The sequence below is a fragment of the Hyla sarda genome, chromosome 1 (genome assembly GCF_029499605.1).
Source record: "Hyla sarda isolate aHylSar1 chromosome 1, aHylSar1.hap1, whole genome shotgun sequence".
Classification (NCBI taxonomy): domain Eukaryota; kingdom Metazoa; phylum Chordata; class Amphibia; order Anura; family Hylidae; genus Hyla; species Hyla sarda.
Window position 1 is genome coordinate 202,270,617 of NC_079189.1, and position 27,729 is coordinate 202,298,345.

General features: G+C 39.4%; 1 protein-coding gene and 1 long non-coding RNA gene across 2 annotated transcripts in view; one reads left to right on the forward strand and one right to left on the reverse strand.

The window, feature by feature from the left end:
- Positions 1-27,729, reverse strand: part of PDLIM5 (PDZ and LIM domain 5) — a 194,103-nt gene that overhangs the window by 102,911 nt on the left and 63,463 nt on the right. The window contains exons 4-5 of the mRNA XM_056567402.1: positions 1,967-2,006; positions 89-525 (exon numbers count right to left, since the gene is read on the reverse strand). Of these exons, the coding sequence (XP_056423377.1) occupies positions 89-525; positions 1,967-2,006 (477 nt within the window). The remainder of the gene's footprint in view (positions 1-88; positions 526-1,966; positions 2,007-27,729) is intronic.
- Positions 13,363-16,529, forward strand: LOC130362615 (uncharacterized). The gene is made up of 3 exons (XR_008891493.1): positions 13,363-13,498; positions 13,751-13,971; positions 16,312-16,529. It is a non-coding gene; the product is annotated as an uncharacterized LOC130362615 (long non-coding RNA).

The following is a 27,729-nucleotide window of genomic DNA, read 5'->3' on the forward strand; positions in this document are numbered from 1 at the left end:
TACCAACAAAAAGTTTTAAATTCCTTACAACTCACTGAAAAGCAAGGGTCTAATCCACATGAGGAAAATGCATGCAGGCTTCACCTACCCATTATGTGATTTGTCACCCAGATTTTCCTTTTGTCCTCTTCTTTGCACATTGGTAGCATCATTATTAGTGTACTGGTTGACAGTAGAACTGTAGTTTGCAGGCTGCCGTGGCACATTGGTGACTGCAGGTTTAGCTACAGGTGAGTGGCGATCAGTGGAAGGTTTATAACCAACATGCAAACCGGCTGTAGTGGGGGCAGGTGGGTTTACAGCAGCAAGCAGGGATAAAGCAGACTGTTGTGTGGAGGCTTGGGTTGCGACTGCTGGGGTAAAGGCAGAGGATGGTGAAGGGATGGATGCAGGCTTGGAAGGAGATGGGGCTCCAAATGGTCTAGGTGCTTTGTTGTATGCCACACTGGCAGTAGTGGTGACTTTAGGCACAGCAGGGATGGGCGTTGCAATGGGTACAGGCTTTATAATTTCTTTTGGTGCTTCCTATAAATAAAAAGAAACAAAAACATACACACCAACCACATGCAAAGAGCAAAATTGTTCGGGTCACATAATAAGCTTTAAAAGGATATATGCCACAATGAAAAGTTGGCTAGCTCCAAATATTGCCAAGTTCTGATCGGTGCACCCCTTTAATCCTGGAGGATTCAACCTCTGTTCTCATGACCAAACTTAGAAATTCCATACAAGCTGCATTTTACTGGCATATTCTGAAGCATTATTATTAAAAGGGCATTCCCATTGCAAATATGTAAGCATATTTACAGGACAGATGTGTAGCACCTCTGAGAGCTGCATCTACAATCCTGTCTGGTGAGGTGGCCCTAAGCCTGTAGGTAGACAAGCATATATATTGGACATTTCAGCATGTGCTAGAACTGTTTGTAATGAAATTTGAGTTTGCATCTGTTATTGGTTAAATTAAGTTTTTTGAAAAGTTTTATAACTAGAAATTTATACACAGAAGTTATAAAAAGGGTATGCACACACACCTGATTTGTTGCAGAAAATCTGTCCCATATACATGAAAGGGGTTGGTAAAAATCACATGCACATGCTTCACAAGGCCCCATTCAGATGTATGGAACAGATTCTTCTTCAATTAAGCTGCCATGTGCGGTGACTGAAGTAGCTGTTTATGTCACATCATGGGGTTCACTTGTAAAGAGAGAGCATCAGGGAATGCCAGAATATCGGAGTTCATCCAACTGTACTTTTTAATGATATTGCTCATTTTACCATAAAATGTATGGGAAAAAAAAAAGAGAATATCAGAGTTCATCAAGTCATTAAATTACAATGTTTTACACCTATTTTTTTTTTTTTTTATCTAGGCTTTTCAATAAATCTGGATTATTTATTTCTATAGTAAACATCTAAAATGGAAGGGCTGCAGATTTTTATTTTTATTTCTTTTGCCACTTCAACATATGGGCTAACATCTGTGTTAAATAGGCAATAAAATGTGCAGCATAATCTACATGTAGCATATGCACACTTTGCCACAGATTTTTGTATGACATAATTAACCTTAATTTTTTTTTATATTAACCTTCATAGGAATATGACCAGAAATGCAGCATACAGGAATTATGAAAATGTTGGATGAGCTATGAAAAATACAGGTTTATCAGATTATAGAATTAGTTTTCATATCAAGTCACTTCCAGTCAGCACCTTGAAAGATCTCCTATTTGAAATAAGCATTTATTTTCTATGTGGTCAACTATATGGTCATTGTTAAAGATTTTAAGCAATACAGTAATGTCCCACCCTGCAGAATTGCATGGCATGAGACTGGACAGCAGCTGGGCTGCCCCATCTAGATCTGTTGTTCTTAGCATGGTTGACACTACATAGGAAGGTAGATATTTCAAAGGCCAACTTGTTATTACAGGGTTGGGCAGTTGGGAACACAGCTTACCGTTTGTATAGGGTTTGGATTGTTCTGTACCGCCACAGGCCTAAAAAAAAAGAAAAAAAAATATGTTAAAATATATCTGTATACATGTGTAGTGATCCAACATGTAATGGATTATGTAAGGCTTCATTCAAATCTGCATCGGAGGTTCCATTAGGAGCCTCTCTTAGGCTACTTTCACACTGCCGTTGATCCCCGTCGAGAAGGCTATCAAAGTCGCTTTATTTTTATTTTCCTGACTTTAACGGTCAACGGCAAACAACGGGTCCCAGCAGCTCCCATTTACTATTATGGGGGCCGCTGGGACCAGTTATGAATAGCAGGAGAAAAAGACAGTACATGCTGTAATTTTTCTCCCGCTAGTCTGAGGCGGCCATCACACTGCCGGGCACCAATGGCAGTGTGAAAGGGGTCTTACAGATTCTGTGAAAAATCCTTACCAGAATAGAGCATGCAGCGATATTTTGGGCAGCTCATGTCAAACACCATGGGGGAGATTTATTATTTCTTTTAGAGCATTTCTTTGTCTATGTTTTGGTGCCGTTCAGACGCAAGCAGCATATTTAGAGACTTTTATTCATCTTTTGATATAGGCAGTTTCACTCTTTTTGCCTACCTGTAGAACTTTTTTCTTTTTGACCATGCAGTGGTCGCGTATTTTTCATTTGCGACTTGTCAAAAGTCGCTATTTTGTGGTACTGTTTTAGGCACAAAGCTGCACCACCTACCGGTAGGTGTGAGAATCACTTCTACCTTCCACAATTCAACCTTTAACCTCTTGTAGAGGACAGCGTCTCACTCCCTTTCTATGACACACGCTCAGGAGCTGAGCGCAGGTCATAGCTGGGTGGTCCTGGCGGCTGTCACCAGGACCCATCTCTAATGCCAGACATAACCGATGATGGTAATGCCCATCTTTAACCCCTTAGACACCACAATCAAATTTGATTTTAGCGTCTAAAATGCAAGTAAAAATGTCACGGCAGCTCTGTGAAAGTAAACACCTAACCTGCCATATTCAGGACCGGGGAAAGTGTCTGCTTCCCTCCCTCACAAGTGTCTAGAAAAATATATGTGGTAGAGATTTTCCCACCACAGCAGAGCTGCACAAAATTCATCATCCTGCTGCACCTTCTTGAATAATAAGATGCACGCTAGTCAAACCTACCACCCAAATAAACGTGGGAAAATAGCTCTACTGTGGACATTCTTTGATAAATCTGGGCCCATATGTATATATTTTTTGTCTATAAAGGGGGACAATAGCTGAGATACTAATTGCTTTATCTTACAGGAAAATAAAGTTAAAGGAAGAGAGATTCTACCGACAAATAGCTTAGGGTTCCCTGATCACATGCCTTTTTTACAGTTTCATGATACACCACTCTGGTCCTGAGATATGCGGGTTTATAGCTTGTCTGACAATTCAGGAAATCAGTCACATGGGCGTAAATTAAATTTTAAATAATGGAAGTAAATATGTCAGGTGATGGGCGTGATTATATAGTCAGGATGTGTGTATTAGGCATACATGCCCCTCAATGTAAAATACCCACACCCTCTGACTTTATAATCATAACCATTCACTCCCATTGTTAAAATAAAGTTCAGCCCAAACTGATGCCTTTGAGCAACAGAATTGTTTGGCCAGTCCAAATGACTGGAAGTCTGACCCAGACAGACACAAAGTGAAAAACTGAGAAAAAAAAAACAAATAACCAACAACGCAAAAAGGCTGTTAAACAATCTGGGTGAGTCAACTGTATACACAAGAGCATTACAACAGTATGACATACTTTAAACAACATGTAAGAAATGCCATGAAACACTAAGCCTTCCTGTCTCTCCTTGTGAATGATGGTAAGGATACATTGCCTTGTATTAACAAGACAAAAAGGAAACAGAATTTTCCTCATAAAGCCAAATTTGGTATGTACAGAATATTGATCCTATTCAATAAGAAAATCCTCTGAAAATTACAGATTTTCCTGCAGACTGTGAAAAGAATAGGGGTCAACAGGTTTGAAAATGAGGGGTTACTTAAATTGTAATGCACAAATATATGAATGGACAATACAGAGATCTTTTTGGTGAACTTTATTTACCTTGGCCTTTAACCACCTCTACATATACAGAAAAGAAGGTGCACCATCATATTCTTTCCTGTAAGGGTAGTGAACCTTCTGCCACAGGATGGTTGATCCATTGAACAAGTCTAGGAGGGGTCCGGAGGCTTTTCCATAAAAAATGTACTAATACAAGTTGTATGTACTAGATTCCTGAAGGGGAGATGTTGGTCCAGAGATTTATTCTGATTGTCATATTTTAAATAAGGGAGGACTTTTCCCCTAGGATAAAAACTGTACTTCTCTAGCCATTGAAGTGGTGCTTTACTTTAATACGGAGCTCCATATGTCTTGCTTGCTTCACCATAGATTTCAAAGGATAACATTACAGCGGTCCACAGACAACACTAGGGAGAGCTTATTGCACACAGATTTCTACACTTTATAAGAAGTTAATAATAAATCTGTCTTCAGTAAGCAGTCTTAAGTACAGTACAGTACAGTCAAATGAGGCTTCAAATAAATTAAAACTCTCTGTAGTTACCAGCAGAAGTAGCTTACTGAAAACACTTTATTACGAGCTGTATAAATCTCTCGACTCGCTACCGACAGCCCATGCCGAGTGAAAGAAGCATCAAACATGCTGGATTTCAACATGCTGATCTGCAACCAAGAGCAGTTGGCAGCATTTTACTCCCCTATGCCCATTGATAAAACATGTGCTCTCTGCTGAGCATGTGTCTCTATGAGGGTGTTGGGAGAAATAGTCAGTAACCATGAAGGAGTTTGGCTCAAACTAATCTTAAAGGGGTGGTCCAAGTAAGGGGAATATTTCTCAGTTCAGGGGCCTCATCTAATAGCCAGAGTGGATAGCGGTTACAAAATGTGTCTCCCGACTCTAAGCCTTCTTGCACAGGGCAGTTGCTTGGTCAGTATTTGTAAGACAAAACTAGGAGGAGAGTAACACAAAGGTCAGCATTCAGGACCTTTGTGACATCATTAGATGCCATGTTAGATTTAGTATTTAAGCAACTACACTTGTATTGTAACACTGCCATGTGAATATGTAAGAGGTCTTTACCTTGAAACTCATCATATATGTACTTTGCTTTACCTTAACTGGGTTGACTATTTTCAATATTTATGAGCCGGGCTAGTCTGCAATTGTGTGCGGTTTCACACCAGAATTCTGGACCTTTTGCCTTTCACTGCTTGAACATTTGCTATATCGGTGGATTGTAGGTCTTCCACAGAAATCCAGAGGTTTCACCACATATTCATTCTTTTGGCAGATCAATTTCAGCAGCTGAATTTCCACCGCTAAAATACTGCAGTGTGAATGGATCTGCGGAAGACCCATGCACGCAAATGTAAAACTTTACACAGCGGAATGCTGTAGTGTAATTCTGCATGCGGAAATTCCGAAGTGTGAACATACCCTAATACTTAATTCCCCTGGTGGTTGTGCTGCAAGGAAATTGAATATCTACGGCTAGGATTACTCATAAACTACAGCCAATCACTGGTGGTCCCAAGGGGGGCTACACTTTGTGATCAGCTCATTGTCAACAAGCAGAGATTGTTCAAAAGTAGATAAAGTTGCTCTCCATGGGAACTACGACATTTTTCATTTTTCTACTGAAGCACGCACAGTCCATTTAAAGCCAATTATACAGAAGCCAGTTTTACCAAGCAGATGCTGCCAAGGCAAACAAGAACATGGAATGCATAAAGAGAAGTCTAGACGTACATGAGAAAGAGCTTTACCTTTTTTATTTTTTCACAATTGTTGTAATGTATTGTATGTTATAAAGACACTGCAGTACTTGTGCAGGTATAAGGGTGGGCAATGGTAATGGTCTGGTGATCAGAACCATTGGCTTAGACTGTCTAATGATCTTTTTATTAACAGGTATGTCAGGGCATGCAACCTATTGTCCATCCCTATAAAGAATTATTTGTCATTCTTATATTACCAAGTAAATAATTGGGACTACAGAAATCTCACAATGGTTACTTCGGGTACCTTGACACGTGTCGATCGTGATTGTTGCTTACGAGAATTTAAATATTTGCAGATCTTTAGATATATTTTTATTGTGAGAGCTGTAGACTGCTGTGAATAGATGCTATTGCACATGGTCTAGCAAGTAACCACTCATCTAGACTTTGGTGCCCGACCCTATACTATGTGACTACGATCACGTATCGCAAAGATTATTTTCAATACAAATAGTAGTTGCACTGTTAAATGGCACATGGGCACTTAAATCCCTGGTGGATTTTTCATATGAATAGGGATAAATCAATATCAGGCAAAAGTGGCAAATCATTTTTGGTTGGTTTATTGAGAGAAGAAAAAAAAAAAAAAACTTTACATAGTGGTAAATGACCGGCCAAATGCAATTGGTCATGCCAAACGCTTCCAGCCATGGTCAGCCAAAACAAAATGCAGCACAGCAGACAGACATAGGTCTGCCATTGGTCATCGTGAATTAATTATGTGCACTAGTAACTGTCAGCCAAAATGGCCATTTCGACCAACCATTATCAAAGGAGCATGGCCAGGCTTACTGGATATTGCCAATTAAAGGGGTGTGGAAATTTTATAAAGAACTACTTGTCCACGGGACTAAAATGGAGCAAAATCTACTTGTCCCTCATGACGATCCACTTGTCCGGGCCAATTTTCGCTTTTACGCTCTAGTTTTTTCCTCCCCGCCCTATAATAGCCATAACTACCTACTATAATGATACCTTTTAATTTTTCAATAACATATTCTCTGAACCAAAAAAATATATAAATATATATTAAGGGAAGTGAAATTGAAATAGTAAAAGATAATTTTGCAGATTTGGTGGTTTTTCTTTTCTGCGCCATTTACCTTGTGGTTGAGATAACATGTTAGTTTTATACTTTAGGCGCCTGATTACAGCAATACCAGATTTGTATCGTTTACGTCATGTTTTACTAATTCTGGACTTTTTCTAATTTTTTTTAATTGCCATTTTTTAACCCCTGTAGCTTTATTTTTTTTCCGCATACCAGGCTGTATGAGGGCTCATTTTTTGCGCCATAATCTGTTTTTTGTATCGGTAACATTTTGATATTGATCTGACTTTTTAATCGCTTTTTTACTTTTTTTATGGGATATTATAAAAATTTCAAATCTGTGGTTTGGTATTTTTTTTACATTTACCATATGGGATACTTAATGTTATATTTTAATAGGTTGTACAATTACGCACGAAGCGATAACAAATATGTTTATTTTTATTATGTTTACATGTTTTTATATAGGAAAAGGGGGTGATTTGAACTTTTAACATGGAAGGGGTTAATGCAGCGGTCTTCAAACTGTGGCCCTCCAGATGATGCAAAACTACAACTCCCAGCATGCCCGGACAGCCAACGGCTGTCCTGGCATGCTGGGAATTGTAGTTTTGTAACATCTGGAGGGGCACAGTTTGAAGAGCACTGGGTTAATATGTGTCTTTCAAACTTTTATTAAAACTTTTATTTATTATTATTATAATTTTTTTGACACTTTATTAGACTTATGAGGAATCATTAGATTCCTCAGACAGATGAATAGAGTTCTATTGAACTCTATTAATCTGTGTGCTCTGTGATCCATCGATAGAGCCTGGTCCAGCCAAGATCTATCAATGACAGAGCGGGACAGGAGGAAGCAGAGGTAAGTCCTCCGGCTACCTCTATAGTGGATCGCCCCCCTGCGATCCCGCTGCGGGGGGGGGGGGGGGAGGCGATCACATGTCCCTTTAGACGCCGCTGTCAGCTTTGACAGCGGCGATCTAAAGGGTTAATAGCCAGCCGCGGCGATCGCCTCATGCTGGCTATTAGCGGCGGCCCCCGGCTACTGAGAACAGCCGGGGGCTGCAGAGTATGGAGCGGGCACGAGTCCCGAGCCCGCTCCATACTCCCCTGTGAGCGCCGCATGCATCTCCCCGTGCAGACGTGCGGGGAGCGAAGGCAGAGGACGCAGGTCTGCACGGGGAGAAAGAAGCCACGCCCCCTCATCTCCCCCCCCCCCCCCCCCCCCCGCACGTCTGCAGAGCAGGGGAGAGAAGACAAATACTGTACACAGCTTCTCATCTCCCCTGCTCTGCTACACAGGCTGCAGAGTATGGAGCGGGCAGGAGTTGGGTGCCCGCTCCATACAGACTGCAGATCGCCACCGCACTTGTCAGGTCCGAAGCCGGGCTAAGGGCCGGACAAATTCACCTGCCCGGCGCCCAAAACTGCTAGTCCCGGGCGTCGGGCGATAGAAATTCCACAGACCTGCAATTACATCTTGGGGTTTGTTCTGTCTTGACCTAAATCAGTCCTTTATGGTGGATATAAATAATAGATAAAATAATGTATTTTTTTTTTTTTTAAGCTATAGACAGATTATAAACACACACTATAATATATATATATATATATATATATATATATATATATATATATTATATATATATATATATATATATATATATATATATATATATAGTGAGAACATGCCAAGTCCATGTAATTGTTGCCTTTGGAGAATTTATACTATTAGTTTTGACAATTTGCACCATTGTGACCAAAGGTGTGTACTGTGGGTAACGACAATACAGATCCTAATAAAATGGGAGAAAAATTGTGTTCTGCAGACAATTCACAATCTGTAGATCTAGCCAAGGCTACTGTTATCGAGCAAAGACAATTATTTGCAGCCCTTAAGAAGAAAAAAAAAAAAGACAGAAAATATAGAAATGTGGTCAAAGAATACATATTTTTGCTGAGATTCAAGGAATTTTAAAGCATTCCAAACATTAGATCACTGCCTTATTAGGGAACAGACAGAATGATACTGGTCACAGTAAAAGCACTGCAAGCCAATTCCTCATTTTTCACATCTAATATTTTTCTTTTTGGTCTAAAGGCTCAGGCATTCCCCTGTCTCTGAAAAAACAGACCATGTCCACAGTGGGAGTCTAAGCTTAAATATTTCACTGCTACAGAATGTCAGTTTTTCCCACATTACTCACTTCAGCTATATAAACCCTATTCAGTATGGTATATACACAGACATGGATCTACTTTTTGTGTTGCCAAGGCTGAAGTTTTGCACATAATCAAGAAGCTTATGACACACGCACACATCTAACACTCCTCTCATTACCCCTCTCGGGCCATAAATCGGCTACAGACCATAAACTTCACATTACAATCGACTAGTAAAAAAAAAAACCAAAAAAAAAAAAACAGTATGACAAATATTCATCAGAAAAAATCTTAAAGGGTTAATCCAGTGGAAATTTTTTATTTATTTTTTTTAAATCAACTGGTGCCAGAAAGTTAAACAGATTTGTAAATTACTTCTATAAAAAAAATTCTTAATCCTTCTTAATTCTTTTCTGTCACGACCACAGTACTCTCTGTTGACACCTCTGTCCATTTTAGGAACTGTCCAGAGCAGCATATGTCTGCTATGGGGATTTGCTCCTGCTCTGGACAGTTCCTGACATGGACAGAGGTGTCAGCAGAGAGCACTGTGGTTGTGACAGAAAAAAAAGTTTCAAAAAATAATAATAATTTCCTCTGTAGTATACAGCCACTAATAAGTACTGGAAGATTACGATTTTTTTTTATAGAAGATATTTACAAATCTGTTTAACTTTCTGGCATCAGTTCATTTAAAAAAAAAAAAAAGTTTGCCACAGTCAAACTGTCAGAATCAAAAACTTTTTATATCATATACATGTAGGCAAAACATTAACCTTTCTAATATACTTCATTAAAAAAATGTTGTCCTTTTTTTAGACTCCTGTCTGAGAACAAAGAAGAGGGGGGCAACCTGCAGTGATTGGATGAAGAAAACCCTGCACAGGAAAGCAGTCTCAGAGGATGTAAATGCATGGTTAGTGAAGGCAGGCTCAGTGATTGCCTCGGACACTCCCCTTTTTGAGTAGTGGATGTCACAATAAGTGAGCAGCAGAACAGGAGGCCCGAGTACCCGCGGTGGGATTTGGGGTACTTCAGTAAGTAATTTTAGTGATTGGGGGGGGCAGGGTGGGATGCCGGCCCAACTCCCGGCTGCTGCCACGGCACTGTCCCGCAATTCAGTAAGTTATTTTCGGGGGGGGGACCTCCGATGGGGTTCGGGGTAACTTCAGTAAGTTATTTTCGGGGGGGCGGGGTGGTATTGGAGTTTGATAGAGTGGGTTGCGCGGTGGGGTTCAGGGTAGGGGGTTGCGGCCGAAACGAAGATATATTGATTTCAACCCCGGGGTGCCTCCAGTTGTTTCGCTTCTATAGATGTCAGGGCAAGCTGGGAGTTGTAGTGGTGAAACAGCTGGAGGCACCCTGTATAGGTGAACTAAGGGCAGAAGTGTCGGCCCCAGCAGGCATCAGTGACGTCTCGCCTGCAGGGGAAGTCTGCCTGTACAAAAAGGCCTTTTTAAAGATAGTAAAATAAAAATTTAAGGCAGGGAGGGGGGTTCGGGATAGATGGGCAATAGGCAGGGAGAGAAAAAAAAAAAGTATGGTGGGAGCTACCCTTTAATCATATCATGGCCAACAATGGGGGGGATGGGGGGATAGCTGAAGCCAATGTAAAATTCCTGTTATATCTTAAAAAGTGTTTCCAAATCAGAGCTTTATTTTTACATTTGCCTGGTCTTCATATAAGGTAGGGAGGTGATTCAGCAGAAAGTTATTTTTCGTAAGACTGATGTTGATAGACTTGTGGTTTATCACCATAGTAATATAGTAAACAATACTGAACAGATAGAGACATTGAACTCTTTCTTGCAGGCTAAATAAATACATTGAAAATAATTATCACAGAGAACTCTAGGGCAGTAACTCCTAGATAAGCAGATATGTTATTTTTATACAAATTAAAAAACAAACATCCTATTATAACATTTATAAATAAATCATTGAACACACCATGAAATCTGCAGCATAAAATCTGTAAATGCTACATGTGAAGTGAACATAACCTTACATTGGTTTTTCGGTATGCTTGAATGGATAACTGGATAAATACTTTTTATACCAAATATACAGAAAAGCAGATAATCGATGTTTTAAAGTAACCTACATTATTTCTGACATTAAAAATACATTTTTATTATTTTTGCTTTAATGCACCCTTCTTCGCGCTGAGGGGGAAATGGGGCTTTGGAAAGAATCTGTCTCCTTTTTCTTCTGGCAGCTGACGATATAGTATTATTTAAAAGGAAAAATGTCACCCGTTCACCCGCACTATAACCCGATACACTGGGTTATAGTGCGGGTGAAAAGGAGACCAATGCGGGGTCTCGGACTGCTATACCTACCTGCAGTCCGGAGTCCCGATCCCCAAAAGGTCCCCCTCTTCCAGCGCTGACTTATGATTTGAGGTGGGCCCGCCGGCAAGATTTAAAAGGGGTACTCCAGTGGAAAACTTTTTTTTTTTTAAATCAACTGGTACCAGAAAGTTAAACAGATTTGTAAATTATTTCTATTAAAATATCTTAATCCTTCCAGTACTTTTTAGGGGCTGTATACTAAAGAAAAATCCAAAGAGAAATCCAAAAAGAAATACATTTCCTGTGATGTCCTGACCACAGTGCTCTCTGCTGACCTCTGCTGCCCATTTTAGGAACTGTCCAGAGAAGCATATGTTTGCTATGGGTATTTTCTCCAGTTCCTAAAATGGACAGCAGAGGTCAGCAGAGAGCACTGTGATAAGGACATGACAGGAAATGCTCTTTAGTATACAGCCCCTAAAAAGTACTGAAAGGATTAAGATTTTTTAATAGAAGTGATTTACAAATCTGTTTAACTTTCTGGCACCAGTTCATTTAAAAAAAAAAAAAAAAAAAGTTTTCCACGGGGAGTACTCCTTTAAGTATTCATAAGCAACGGTCACGTGAGCTCTCACGTTACCAGTGCTTATGAATATTTAAACCCAGTCGGTGGGCCCGCCTCAAAGCGCAAGTCAGCGCTGGAAGAGGGGGACCTTCGGGGATCGCGGCTCCGGACTGCAGGTAGGTATAGCAGTCCGAGACCCTGCATCGGTCTCCTGTTCACCAGCACTATAACCTGGTGTATCGGATTATATTGCGGGTGAATGGGTGACCGGTTTCCTTTAAAGGGGTACTCCGGCCCTAAGACATCTTATCCCCTATCTAAAGGATAGAGGATAAGATGTCTGATTGCAGGGGTCCCGCCACTGGGGACCCCTGCAATTTGTCCTTCAGCACCCACCTGTGTCCGCTGCAAAGAGCGATGATCGCTCAGTGTCTGAAGGGTCACGACTATGGGGCTGGAGTATCGTGATATTACAACACGCCCCGCGCCCTCAATGCAAGCCTATGGGAGGGGGCATGCATTGAGGAGCAGGGCATGACATCACAAGGGGGAGGAGTCGTGAGGTTACGATACTCTGGACCCGTAGTCATGACCCTTTAGACATGGAGTGATCATCGCTCTGTGCAGCGGACACAGGTGGGTGCTGTAGGACAGATTGTGGGGGGTCCCCAGCGGCAGGACCCCCATGATCAGACATCTTATCCCCTATCCTTTGGATAGGGGATAAGATGTCTAGGGGCAGAGTACAACTATAATTTCTCATGCAGAAGGAGCCTCCCCAGCTAGATCACTATTCTAAAGTAGAGAAAAAAGTGTTGTGAAGTGAACAGAAGATAGGTTGTTGAGGGAGAAATTGTGTGTCCATCAGCACTTGGCTCAATAGGTAAAAATGCAGACTGCTATACACACATAACACCATGTGTTACCACACTATGTAAAATGGAAAACATTGTTTATTTTGTATGACATAACAATTACTATGATATTTAATGAAGGATCACATTATTGTTAACACCTTTGTACTCCATGCAGGACATAACCACTGGCAGTGTCTGTCCACCGAGCATTTCCTGCAGGGTGAACATTTAAAAGGAAGAATAAAGCAGAAAGGAGTGGGGGCTTCCAGCCAAGGCTGTGGCAGATCTGGGTAGGTGAGTATGAATGCTTATGTTAAATGGTACCTGTCATTAGTAATACAAATTAATATGTTCTAGACTAACCTATTTGAATTACTTTTCTAATATACTTTTTAATAAAATGTTGCAACTTTATGTATTAAATGAACCCCTAACAGTTGGGCCACCAGGGGTCTTCCTCCAGGTCCTGCTTGCAGTCCTGTTTGTCTCCAGTCCATAGTGTTGAATATTGGGCTGAAAATTTCTGAAAGCTGAGTTCAGTGCTGAGAACTTAGGGGGGGTTTGTGTTGTCTCATGGCAATCATGGCTGATCATACACTGAACTGTTCTCAGCTGTATGTAGCAGTTTGAAGAAGGAAGTTCTCCCCAGCTGGATTTCAGATGATGTCAAGCCTGCTAGTGAACGCCCCTTACCAGTCTGTGGAGCTGACTAAGACTGAGCAGAAAATACACAACAACATCAAACAATATCAAGGTAAAAAAAACACTTAAAAATAATAAAAAATTAAGGCAGGGGTGGTTTATTACAATGGAGGGAGTGAACTGGGAGGATTATAAAATTTATCAAGATAATGACAGGTACTTTTTAAATTCTTTCCACAAAATAAATCCCTTTAAAGTAAATTTTGTGAGTATAGCTGTATGTACATGTACTACCTTATCAAAGCATAGAGTAAAATATGCATAACTACTAGAGAATGATTATAGCAACCAATGTTAATTTTAGCCACCAATTAGGTTTCATCTAAAGTCCTTTTCCTCCAAGTCATCCTCGGAGAGATAATGACGTATATGTAAGGAGAGAGGAACAGGACTTAAAATGGAGGCGCAGCCAGTACCAGAGGATGATGTCAATTGAAGTATTATATTCCTCGCTGGACCACTTGGACTTTATCTGACCTTTAGAAAATCAGCATCTCCTTTCTAGGAGGCCCTTTCAAAGAAAAGGTTTGTGTCGGTTAGTTCTATTTATTTCTTTATCTTTTCCTTGAGTTATTCAATTAATTCCTACAATAAAACAACATGTATGCACAGTATCTGTATGCATCTGATCCTCTCTCTATCTTCCTAATATATACTATGGTAAAATCTGAAAGGGGAAAAAAAGGGAAGTGTAAGTACTGACCTGTCAATATAGAATGTACCGTTACCTACAACTATATGTATCCATTCTACAAATCATACTTCTGGACAAAATTTTGGCAAATAAATAATCCCCTTGAAGCGCTGCAAATTTTAAGTTACTAGAGATCTAAAGTAAGCCCTCTATTATGGGGCCACAGCGCTGACAGGTGATTGAGACGGCTCATCACCTCCCCTCCATTCACAAGGACCTCTGCATCGGTAACAGAGTATGCAAAATCAACTCTACCATAAAACTCATCCCCAGGCACCTGTTTCCTATGGTCCATGTAGCTTCTGGAAAGAATCTCTTTGAACTACTGTTTACAAAGCCAAGCCGCAGCTCAGGCATATTCTTGTACAGAATGCAAATTGTAAAAAAGAAAAATGACAATTGAAAATAAATAAATAATAAGTTTCATGATATGGTTTTAATTAGTAAAAAAATAAAAAAAAATAAAGTATTAGTATAAACACATTCCATTTAAAACTTGACAGAAGCACTTTCTAGCAAATGTGAAAGAAGTAATATCTGGGCTTTCTTGTGTCTGCTGACTGGCCGAAGCTCCTATACAAACTGCTAATTTTCTATACGACAATGTTAACCCCTCTGTATCTGGGTAAAAAAAAAACTGTTCGAATCATACACTGTATGGTTTTATTAATATTTTTTCCCCTACTTTTTATCATTTAGGGATTGTTTTATTTGTTCTCCTTTTAACACTGTACTTCCACTGTTTATTCAACAACAAAAAACATGGTCTCAAATGGCTGGAGGTGCTTAACCCCAAATGCAGTTGTGCATTTATACTGGGGGAGCAGATCCTGCCCTTGTAGTCCGTTGCTAGGGGCGATTCCCAGCATAAAAATGCATACAATGGAGGATGCCTGCAGCGGACTACAAGTGCCACAATAGAATCCTACACCAGATAAACAGTGTGGATGTGTAACAATTAGAATAATACAATACAAAAATTTAGGTGCACTACTGTGGTAGATGTATACAATGACATTATACAATGCATGAGCCAGAGGATTAAGACCGGAAATACAGTGTATATACATCACAATGTTCACTTGGTACAATAAACAGTGGAATACAATACAGGAATTTAGGTGCACTACTGTGGTAGATGTATACAGTGACATTGGCTATCCCTCAACACTGATGTTAAAATTGAGACATTCGCCAGTGTATCCTTATATGAAGGATATACAAGGGCAGGATCTGCTCCCCCAGTATAAATGCACAACCGCATTTGGGGTTGAGCACCTCCAGCCATTTGAGACCACGTTTCTTGTTGCTGTTTACATTTTATACTTTGAGGTGTGTAAACGCCATATGTAATGCGCCTTGAACATTTCCTAGGCAGCATTAAGGTAGCACCTGTGAGGCCATGCACCTATATTAGCCAACTCAGGTGGTGCTTGCAGCTTGCCTCCCTCCTCCCATTGTGTGTGTGCTTGGCCACGCTGGAGGGTACCTGGGAGGACTCTGGGGTGAGCCGACCTAATGCTACCGTAATTGCCCACTGGCCCCTGTTTTGCTTATCACGCACAGGTAGGTTTAGCGCTAGGTCCCGTGCCATTTAAGAAACCTTGGCGTTTGTGTGTGGGCTCTGGTATGTCCTTCATATAAGGATACACTGGCAAATGTCTCAATTTTAACATCAGTGTTGAGGGATAGCCAATGTCACTGGATACATCTACCACAGTAGTGCACCTAAATTCCTGTATTGTATTCCACTGTTTATTGTACCAAGTGAACATTGTGATGTATATACACTGTATTTCCGGTCTTAATCCTCTGGCTCATGCATTTACTAAGAGAACAATTAAGGCCAGAAAGCTTTGGAAACACACATTTCTTACAAAAACAACAATGAAATACAGTTGCATTGACAATTGATTCCTGTCTACAGATCTTTGCTGAGGGTACCAGCGCCATCACTAAGCCCATTCTCCTACTTCTCCCCACAGACAATGGCCATCAAGCAGATGGGCCATAGATTCCGAGTCACTGGCCATTTTTGAGAGTGCATTTTATTTTTTTTATGTAATAGCTATAAACAATTAAAACAACAAGAATAAGATACCCAACAATACAAATATGTAAATAAAGAACTGCTTTTTGTTCTGTAAATATCTATACTTCGTTTATTAAAGGAAGTGCCAAGTGCAAGATCATCAAAGCATTGCCATGCACTGAGAACACTACTGTCTGAAGGCAAAGTGGGAAGATGTTTCAAAGCTAAAATTCCATTGAAGACTCAGCTAAGTGTAAAGCCATGCATGTGTTATTCTGGGAATAGAAGATAAGTAGAAGCCAAATTCACATTGTTCCCCTACATCATTCACCAACTGATAGCTTAAAATAAACTTGCAATAACTAAGCTGCCAATAGCTAAATGCCGACTAACAAGTCCTTTAAATTCCATATGATTTTTGACCTTTGCAGCCCTCTCGATTTAGAAAGCGAATATACATTTTTAGGATTAAGAAGAGAAATGACATTTTATCGACATGATATCTTAATCTCATTTCTCATTAACAATTTCTACACTGACTTAATAACAAAATCAAAATAAACCATACCTTTAACTAATACAGTAAAAACTTTTTATAATTTTTTTTTCAAAATGAGAGGTAACCCCTTTAAGAGGGATTGAAGTATGTTATTGCAAACAAAAAAAAAAAAAACTGACGATTAAATGTCTAAGACTTATGACATCTATGACTTTGTTGACTTGTCATAAATTTAACCTTTCATACTTCTGTAGTAAATTTGACATAGTGAGGCTATGTTCACACAGTAGAATTTCCAAGCAGTATTCTGTGGGACTATTCAGCGCGGAAATTCCCATGTAGCGGAGTCCCATTGATTTCAAGGGGATTCTGCTGCACTGTGTACACTGCAGAATTTCCACGTCAGATGTTTCTGCTGCGGAAATCCCGATTACGGTGTACACAAAAAGACTAGTCATGTCTATTCTTCCTGCTGATTCTGCTAGGAAATACTGTCTATGAGACTGTGCATTTTCGAGTGGCACAGGAGCCCTCCGGAACTGTACAAAATTTCGGCACATATTTTTTGTGGGAACAACCATATGAACATAGACTGGGTTGGTGTGACAACTCCACAAGATTGCATTGGATCTGCCATGTCAGATTGGATGGATTTCCTAAATTTTTATTATTTTTTTTTTATTTTATTTTTTTTAAATTAAATTCCTTTAGGATCCTGTGCTAAGAAAGCTGAAGTAGTATTTTTGACATTAGGTAAAAAGGACCCCTGTCATAAATGCGTATTCATTAGCTAATACAGGTTGTAATAAAATATCCAAATATATTTATTCATTCATAATAATCTGAAAATTCGGTTTCATCTTAAGTGAAGACACACAAACATATATATATATATATATATATTTTTTTATTATATGTTTACAGTACCACATGTGCAGCTTATTACATCTTCTGTGCAGTACTTCATGAATATCAGCTTGCTAGATAAAATTACTTCCTGCAAGGTGCTGAAACATGCTAAACCACAAGGCTAAATAAAGAGCAGAACACATTGCTCGGATAAATGACAACACTACCTACGTATCCAGCCTGGCTACAAAAATCCTGACATAAAACTGAACAAGATCACAGGTCGTCATGTCTTGACTGCTTTCACCCACAAAGCTCTTTACCACAAAAGGTTCCCTTCACTATATTTCCTCTCTTGGGGGGGGGGGGGGGGGGTGTCAAGAATATTGGGGGCTTGGCTTAAGGGATGTGGCTTATAAGTGGGGTGTGGCTTGTGAGGCATGGGTTGTGAGTTTTTGGCATTGCCTGACACTATGCTGGCACGAAGAGGCTCTTACATCAGCTCCCCGGGGACTGGCACCCAAGACCACCTGATCTCCAACAGCACTTACTGCCGGTGGCTCTTCAGAGCTACAGAATACTTCAGTACTGTCAGGCGTGTCGTTTTCTGTGACCTTACTTAAGTTATAGTGCAACATGCTGGGGCTTGTAGTTTTGGGACAGCTGCAGAGTAGTCGGATGTGTCAGGGTATGCTGGAAGTTGTAGTTAGTAATCTATATTATATGGGTACATTCACACGAGCGGATCCCCAGCACGTATTACGTAGCACGTATCCACAGTTGAAGGGCCACTGTTTGCTGCCTTTACAGGTGCCTGCTTGGAGCGGCAATACACCGCTACAAGCAGACACACTGCGATGTGTGATATACTTGCACATCGTGGCATGTGCAGCGACTCACACATCGCTTCAGTGTGTCTGCTTGTAGCGGTGTATTGTTGCTCCAAGCATGCTAAACAAACTACCCTAGGGTAGTAAGGGGCCATATATATATAATATATATATAATATATATATAATATATAATATATAATATATAATATATATATATATATATATATATATATATATATATATATATAGAAAGAATAATCGTAAAGGGAACCTTTAAAGTATTGCTTTTAATTTATCCTTTAAAAAATGTACAAAAAACAAAATAATGAATGAAAGATTTTTTGGAAAAATTTTTTGAAAAATTATTATTTTCTTGACCGCCACCAGTGTATATAATTTACTTTTGTTCAAACAATGTTCATAATTCCGTAATAATTCTGAGAGTTCAAACAATGTTCATAAGTTCCTGTGTGTTAAAGGTCTATCGATCAATCTCAGTATCGGTGCCTATTCACATAGGTAGCCGCTGTGCCTGCGTTATTCTCCTTTTCTTATTTCGATATATAATAGGCGCATCCACATTGGAATACCAGTACAATACAACAACAATTCCGTAATATATTGCTCATAGTGCTGTATTAAATTGCAATTAATCCCATATTGCTATATGCTTGTTCACATTCATGCCGGTTGCGGTATGTTGGTCGTACTCCACATGGGTGTGTTCATTAGTACACAGGGTTAGTCACCATCCCGGGCGTGTATCCAACACCCTATATGTGCGCTTATTCACACTCCTGCTAATGGATCGTCAACCTGGGTATATGTGCGAACCCCTATGTATGTGCTTATTCACACTGCTGCCGGTTGATTGCCCTTCTGGGCATATGTCCAACACCTTATGTAGGTGCTCATTCACACTCCTACTGGTTGTGATATTTGAATGATTTTCAGATTGAGGTTCTTAAATAGATCATTTTATCACCGGCTAAGGCGTATATCCTCCACTGTATAACACTCTCCGATTGGGATTAATTTAATTCACATATGAACATATACGGTCCTAGTTATTCGTCCTCGTATTTGTTTTATTTTTGTAGTTCTAATATCCAATCTGCGTTATTAGGTTTTAGCTTTCTGTTCACATTGGTGTATTCATGTCTCAGCCTTTTTTAACCCTCTCCATGAGACATTCGCAGTCACCACAGCACCTCATTCATACAGTGTCATCTGTTAATTCCTATTATACTGAGGTGTATACATTCACTGCACTGTGGAGCTCTATGTAGTGAATATTCAGGGTGTAATTCATACACCTCGATTCTTCACTATTACTTGTAGTGAGTATATTACTATGTATGTGAACCCATCAATCATCACAATACCAATAAATCACCACATGCATATTTCACACAATTTGTAGCCTTTTTGTTACTCATGCACAAAATAGATTCAGGTATGATTGGACGATTGCATATAAACCTCTGAGTACGTAAAGACTCTGTTCACATTGTATTGCGATCACACATATTGTTCAGCATATATGGAGCCAATTGCAGATGTGAGGATATTATCCAGTTTAATAATTTGTAGAATTCAAACGTTAATAGTCATTGATTGTAGTTGTATTTAGTATGCACAGTCTATAATGCGATTGTCAGCAACTTATGACCTTTATCATATTGATATATTTAAATATGCACTTATTTCTTTTTGTTATCCATTTGCATATTTGATATATTTTATACAAGTGTTCCGTAATTATTATTCACTTAGTATCATATTTCCTTTCCCACAGGAATCCATTTACACTTTGCATGCATGCATTGCCTTATATCTTGTTTAAGAGAGGTCAATAGAAAAAAGTGCAAATGGAAAGAAAAAACCTGGTGTAGATCAAGGATGCAGTTCACATTGTCTAGGTTCGACGCGTTTCTTTTGCCAGGTCTTCAGGAACCATATTAGGCCATTTTCTTTCATCAGAAGTATAGAGCCATAGGCTGGTGGGAGGACCAAACCGTATTCGGAGACGAAATGATTGAATGGACACAACATATCAGTTTATGGATACGATTTATAGATGATATCCTGCTAATTTGGACGTCATCCAAAAGCAAATTTGAAGAGTTTGTGCAAAGTCTGAACAAAAACGCATTTAATCTTAGATTTACCCACACGATTAGTCAATATGAAATTGAATTTTTGGACATTAAAATAAAATTGACAACTAATAACAATATTGAGACCACGCTTCATAGGAAAGAGACAGCCACTAATACCCTTCTCCGGTGGGAGAGTCATCACCCTCTCCCCCTGAGGAAGGGTATACCGACAGGACAATACCTACGGGTAAAGCGCAATTGCTCAAGTCTTTCGGAATTTCAAACCAAAGCTATGGAGTTAAGACAACGATTGAGGGAAAGGGGATACCCCAATAAAGTCCTGAAAAAAGCCTATCATAGGGCCCTTAATAGCCCTAGGACAGAACTATTGATTCCAAAACCTAAACAGGAGGGAGAGGAGATTCTCAGAATAATAGGTAACTATGATGTTAAATCGAGGGAGGTAAAAGAAATTTTCCAAAAATATTGGGAGATCCTGAGGGCAGATAAGACACTGGCGACAGTGCTACCAGAAGATCCCTCTATAACATATCGAAGAGGTAGAAGTTTAAAAGATAGACTCATTAGAAGCAATTTGGAACCAGAAACAAACCAGGAGACCTGGCTAAAAACGGGAGCAAAAGGTACCTATCCATGTGGTGGATGCATTGTATGTCCACATATCAAAAGGGGTAATCACTGTGTGAGTGCTACTAATCAAAAGTTATTTCCCCTGAAGCATTGGGCAAATTGCAACACGAAAGGGGTGGTCTATGTGTTGAGTTGTCCGTGCCCGGTCAACTATGTAGGTAAAACATTTAGAACATTGAAAAATAGGGTACAGGAACATCTGGCTGATATAAGGCATCGAAGAGACACCCCAGTGGGAAATCACTTCTCATGTAGCCACGACGGTGACCCTAGAGCACTTAAGGTACAGGTGCTGGAAGTGGTTAAGCCCCCAGCTAGAGGGGGGAACTGGGATAAAATTCTCCTGCAGGTAGAAGCTAAATGGACATTTCTTATGGATTCAGTCAGACCCAAGGGATTGAATGAATTCATAGCATTTTCAAGCTTCATTTAAATGAGAAATAAATAATCCCTCCCCTAACGTCCCTAATATACTACTTACAAATTAAGAAAGACCAACAAAATAAAGTAAATAACAAATATATAATTTTTCATAGTTATATATTGGATCGGTCAATGAATTTGCAGCTTCTCGGTAACAATGCGAATCTCTGTATTAATATATCATTGCAGCCTCAATAAATCCATCTAAATAGAAACTGACAGAATGGTTAGAACGTGTAGTAATACCCTAACCCTGACCAGAACACACTCCCCCATACACCTGGTCCCAATCACCTTCTCTGCACATAGACACGCCAGGTAACTGACGTAGCAAGCAGTGATAGGTAGAACCAGAAAGGAAGGAGGGTGGAGTGGGAATGACGTCCTATTTAAAGAAGATACAATGGCGGCATTTGGTGCTGACCGCCATCAGTGTCGGACATCAAACAACATGGCTCTATACTTCTGATGAAAGAAAATGGCCTAATATGGTTCCTGAAGACCTGGCAAAAGAAACGCGTCGAACCTAGACAATGTGAACTGCATCCTTGATCTACACCAGGTTTTTTCTTTCCATTTGCACTTTTTTCTATTGACCTCTCTTAAACAAGATATAAGGCAATGCATGCATGCAAAGTGTAAATGGATTCCTGTGGGAAAGGAAATATGATACTAAGTGAATAATAATTACGGAACACTTGTATAAAATATATCAAATATGCAAATGGATAACAAAAAGAAATAAGTGCATATTTAAATATATCAATATGATAAAGGTCATAAGTTGCTGACAATCGCATTATAGACTGTGCATACTAAATACAACTACAATCAATGACTATTAACGTTTGAATTCTACAAATTATTAAACTGGATAATATCCTCACATCTGCAATTGGCTCCATATATGCTGAACAATATGTGTGATCGCAATACAATGTGAACAGAGTCTTTACGTACTCAGAGGTTTATATGCAATCGTCCAATCATACCTGAATCTATTTTGTGCATGAGTAACAAAAAGGCTACAAATTGTGTGAAATATGCATGTGGTGATTTATTGGTATTGTGATGATTGATGGGTTCACATACATAGTAATATACTCACTACAAGTAATAGTGAAGAATCGAGGTGTATGAATTACACCCTGAATATTCACTACATAGAGCTCCACAGTGCAGTGAATGTATACACCTCAGTATAATAGGAATTAACAGATGACACTGTATGAATGAGGTGCTGTGGTGACTGCGAATGTCTCATGGAGAGGGTTAAAAAAGGCTGAGACATGAATACACCAATGTGAACAGAAAGCTAAAACCTAATAACGCAGATTGGATATTAGAACTACAAAAATAAAACAAATACGAGGACGAATAACTAGGACCGTATATGTTCATATGTGAATTAAATTAATCCCAATCGGAGAGTGTTATACAGTGGAGGATATACGCCTTAGCCGGTGATAAAATGATCTATTTAAGAACCTCAATCTGAAAATCATTCAAATATCACAACCAGTAGGAGTGTGAATGAGCACCTACATAAGGTGTTGGACATATGCCCAGAAGGGCAATCAACCGGCAGCAGTGTGAATAAGCACATACATAGGGGTTCGCACATATACCCAGGTTGACGATCCATTAGCAGGAGTGTGAATAAGCGCACATATAGGGTGTTGGATACACGCCCGGGATGGTGACTAACCCTGTGTACTAATGAACACACCCATGTGGAGTACGACCAACATACCGCAACCGGCATGAATGTGAACAAGCATATAGCAATATGGGATTAATTGCAATTTAATACAGCACTATGAGCAATATATTACGGAATTGTTGTTGTATTGTACTGGTATTCCAATGTGGATGCGCCTATTATATATCGAAATAAGAAAAGGAGAATAACGCAGGCACAGCGGCTACCTATGTGAATAGGCACCGATACTGAGATTGATCGATAGACCTTTAACACACAGGAACTTATGAACATTGTTTGAACTCTCAGAATTATTACGGAATTATGAACATTGTTTGAACAAAAGTAAATTATATACACTGGTGGCGGTCAAGAAAATAATAATTTTTCAAAAAATTTTTCCAAAAAAATCTTTCATTCATTATTTTGTTTTTTGTACATTTTTTAAAGGATAAATTAAAAGCAATACTTTAAAGGTTCCCTTTACGATTATTCTTTCTAATTAAATTTGGGAGACCTAACCTACGCAGTGGTCAGTACCACAAAAATCTTTTTTGTATATATATATATATATATATATATATATATATATATATATATTCAATAGCTAAACCCCAAGGCCGAGGCCCGGGGTATAAACCCCTATTGCTTACCCCTTAAAAAAATAACTTTTATTAATTAATATTAAAAGATAATTCCCAACAACAAAATAGGATTAAAACTGGCAGCCAGGTGATCCAAATATAACAGTGAGTTCGTTAAACAGGACCAATATCCTCTCAAGTACTAGGTAGCCCTGCAGTGGCTGCCTATTTTAAGGATCACTCTGCCATTGCCACCATATCCTCTTGAGAAAGCCGCGGAGGCGGCGAAACATGTAGAGGCGGCAATTGTGTGATTTTTTTTTAAGCGACACCAGAGTGATCCTTAAAATAGGCAGCCACTGCAGGGCTATCTAGTACTTGAGAGGATATTGGTCCTGTTTAATGAACTCACTGTTATATTTGGATCACCTGGCTGCCAGTTTTAATCCTATTTTGTTGTTGGGAATTATCTTTTAATATTAATTAAGAAAAATTATTTTTTAAGGGTAAGCAATAGGGGTTTATACCCTGGGCCTCGGCCTTGGGGTTTAGTTATTGTGTTGCTCCAAGCAGGCACCTGTAAAGGCATGCAGCGGTCCTTCAGCGGCGGATCCGCAGCGTAATACATGCTGGGGATCCGCTCGTGTGACCATATCCTATTACTGTAAAGTGCAACATGCTGGGAGTTGAAGTTTTGGTTTGGGTCATCTGCAGAGCCATAAGCTATGTCAGGGCACACTGGGAGTTATATCTAGTAACTAACTACAGCTCTCAGCATGCTCTGACACAGCCTATGGCTCTGCAGCTGACCCAAAACTAGTAGAGTACTACATCTTCTTTAAGTGGGTAGGGCAAGTCATTTTTGGTTTTCGCCCATGTCGATCCTAAACTTTTAGTTTCGGACCAAAATATTCATTTCAGTGTACCACGAGAAAAAAAGTGGAAGGACCTTATGGCTTTCAGAATGAACTGTACATGTGCTAACTCAATATAAATGTTACACATTTCACAGACAGATGTGATCCATGTGAAGAACTGAATTAAACAAAGATCCTTCCAATAACAAGCCTACGTTACATGAAGTTTACTTGTAAAACCTCAAGATTTCACTTTACACTGTTTACTTTAAACAGACCTGTCAAGGACCAGAGAGTCTCATACACTTAGCAAAATAAATGTAAAGAACAGTAAAATATTTCATTTCGGCACAGTGCACTCCAAATACCCAAGAATTATACAATCCTACAAAATTCAATTGACATTATCCAATATAATCTGGTTAAAATTACATCAGCAAAGTTCATCCAGAGGAGAGTATATGGAAGTAATCACTGTATTCTGATTTATATATATATTGACTTCATAGAATTTAAAGGTAAAAAAAAATTAAAACATTTATATTTCACACACACCTCTATATGGTAACATACAAGTATTGTTTTTAGTTGCTTTATTGGGGGTTATTTACTAATGTGATCCAGACTTTTTTTTACTCTGTTTTTGCGCCCAAATTGTTTCGCGCACAGAAGAAACCAAAACCTTCCATTTTACAATAAAAGCCCGAAGACGAGGTGTGGCCACACAGAAAAGGGGGCGTGGTCCCAACAGTTTTTAAAAATCTCAACATCTTTACTAAATGGGGGTGAGTAAGGGTTAAATCACCTATCCTATAGTTACGACCTTATTGCTAGGGTACTGATATTACTATAGATAATAAAGATAAAAATAAGCATTTTTTGGGCAGCCCTCTTTCTGATGCAAGTGGCAATGTAGTAGATTGGTGCTCTATTAACCCCTTAAGGACAGAGGGTTTTTCTGTTTTTGCATTTTCGTTTTTTCCTCCTTGCCTTTAAAAAATTATAACGCTTTCAATTTTGCACCTAAAAATCCATATGATTGCTTATTTTTTGCGCCACCAATTCTACTTTGTAAGGACGTCAGTCATTTAGCCAAAAAATCTACAGCGAAACAGAAAAAAAAATCATTGTGAGACAAAAGTGAAAAAAAAAAAATGCTGTTTTGTAACTTTTGGGGGCTTCCATTTCTACGTAGTACATTTTTCGGTAAAAATGACACCTTATCTTTATTCTGTAGGACCATACAATTAAAATGATACCCTACTTATATAGGTTTGATTTTGTCGTACTTCTGTAAAAAATCATAACTACATGCAGGAAAATTAATACGTTTAAAATTGTCATCTTCTGACCCCTATAACTTTTATTTTTCCGCGTATGGGGCGGTATGAGGGCTAATTTTTTGCACCGTAATCTGAAGTTTTTAGCGGTACCATTTTTGCATTGATATGACTTATTGATCTCTATTGATGCTATTGATGCGCTATTTTGGACTTTGGAATTTTTTTTGTGCGTCCGCCATTGACCGTGTGGTTTAATTAACGATATATTTTTATAATTCGGACATTTCCGCACATGGCGATACCATATATGTTTATTTTCATTTACACTGTTTTTTTTATGGGAAAATGGGGGTGATTCAAACTTTTAATAGGGAAGGGGTTAAATGATCTTTATTCACTTTTTTTTGCAGTGTTATAGCTCCCATAGGGACCTATAACACTGCACACGCTGATCTTTTACATTGATCACTGGTTTCTCATAGGAAACCAGTGATCGACGATTCTGCCGCTTGATTGTTCATGCCTGGATCTCAGGCACTGAGCAGTCATTCGGCGATCGGACAGCGAGGAGGTAGGTAGGGATCCTCCAGCGGTCATGTAAGCTGTTCAGGATGCCGCGATTTCGCCGCGGCTATCCCGAACAGCTCCCTGAGCTAACCGGCATGCTTTCACTTTAGACGCGGCGTACGACTTTGAACGCCGCGTCTAAAGGGTTAATAGCTATTAGCCACAGGTCCCGGCCATTGTTAGAGGCCGGCCCCGACCCGCTATGAGGGCCGTGGGCCCCACATTATAGATTGGGAGCGGACTCATGACGTACCGGTACGTCATGTGTCCTTAAGGAGTTAAGAAGCCTTTACAAGGCACAATTATTGTAAAAGCTGCACCACACAGAAAATATCTAGATTATTCATGTGGCCCTTCCCGTTATAAATTGTCATTGATGATTTTTAGGCCTCTAAATAATATGAGCAGCAGATGAACTAGCATTTTCTTATTTGTTGGCTGATTGTTGGATCTTTTAACATGAGTCAATTATCTGGAATGAACCTTCCTATAAACATTCAATTGGCCCATGTAAAAGACCTGTAAAGGGGTTGTCTCAACTTGCAAAGTTATCCACAATCCACAGGGAGCTCCTCTATGGAAGCTGCCAGGGATAACAGAGTGCAGCATTCCGGAGAGTCTGGTTCCCGTTTTCGAGACTGCAGAAGGTCCCAGTCAAACCCATCTGCGATCAGACAGTTATTTCCTGTCCTAAGGATATAGCATAATTTTGCAAATTAGGACAACTGCTTTACAATAATGTTGTTGGACTAGACGTTAGAGAATACAGATTAACGCTTTCTGAATGAGTTGTCATTTTAACTTAATGACATTGTTGTCCAAAGCAACAAATTACGCAGATCAACCATGAATGATAAGTCACAGATCACTCACTGTCATGACTAGAGTCCTTTTATTGGATGTTGATCAACATAAAAGATGGCTATGCAGCATCTCCTCTGACAGACTAGCCTGAAGCGGTCATCAACCCTACCCTGAGGCTATGTTCACACAATGGATTTTCCGTGCAGAATTACGCATCAGAATTCTGCAGCAGCAGAGTCCCATTGATATCAATGGGATTCTGCTGTACTGTGCCCATGGCAAAATTTCCACAGCAACAGCTATTTATCTCGACTCCATACACATATACCCTCAGCTAAGCCACATGTGCATGTTTTTTCAATAGGGATAGTGGAGTAAGTGGCTTTTTCACATCCCTTTTTTTG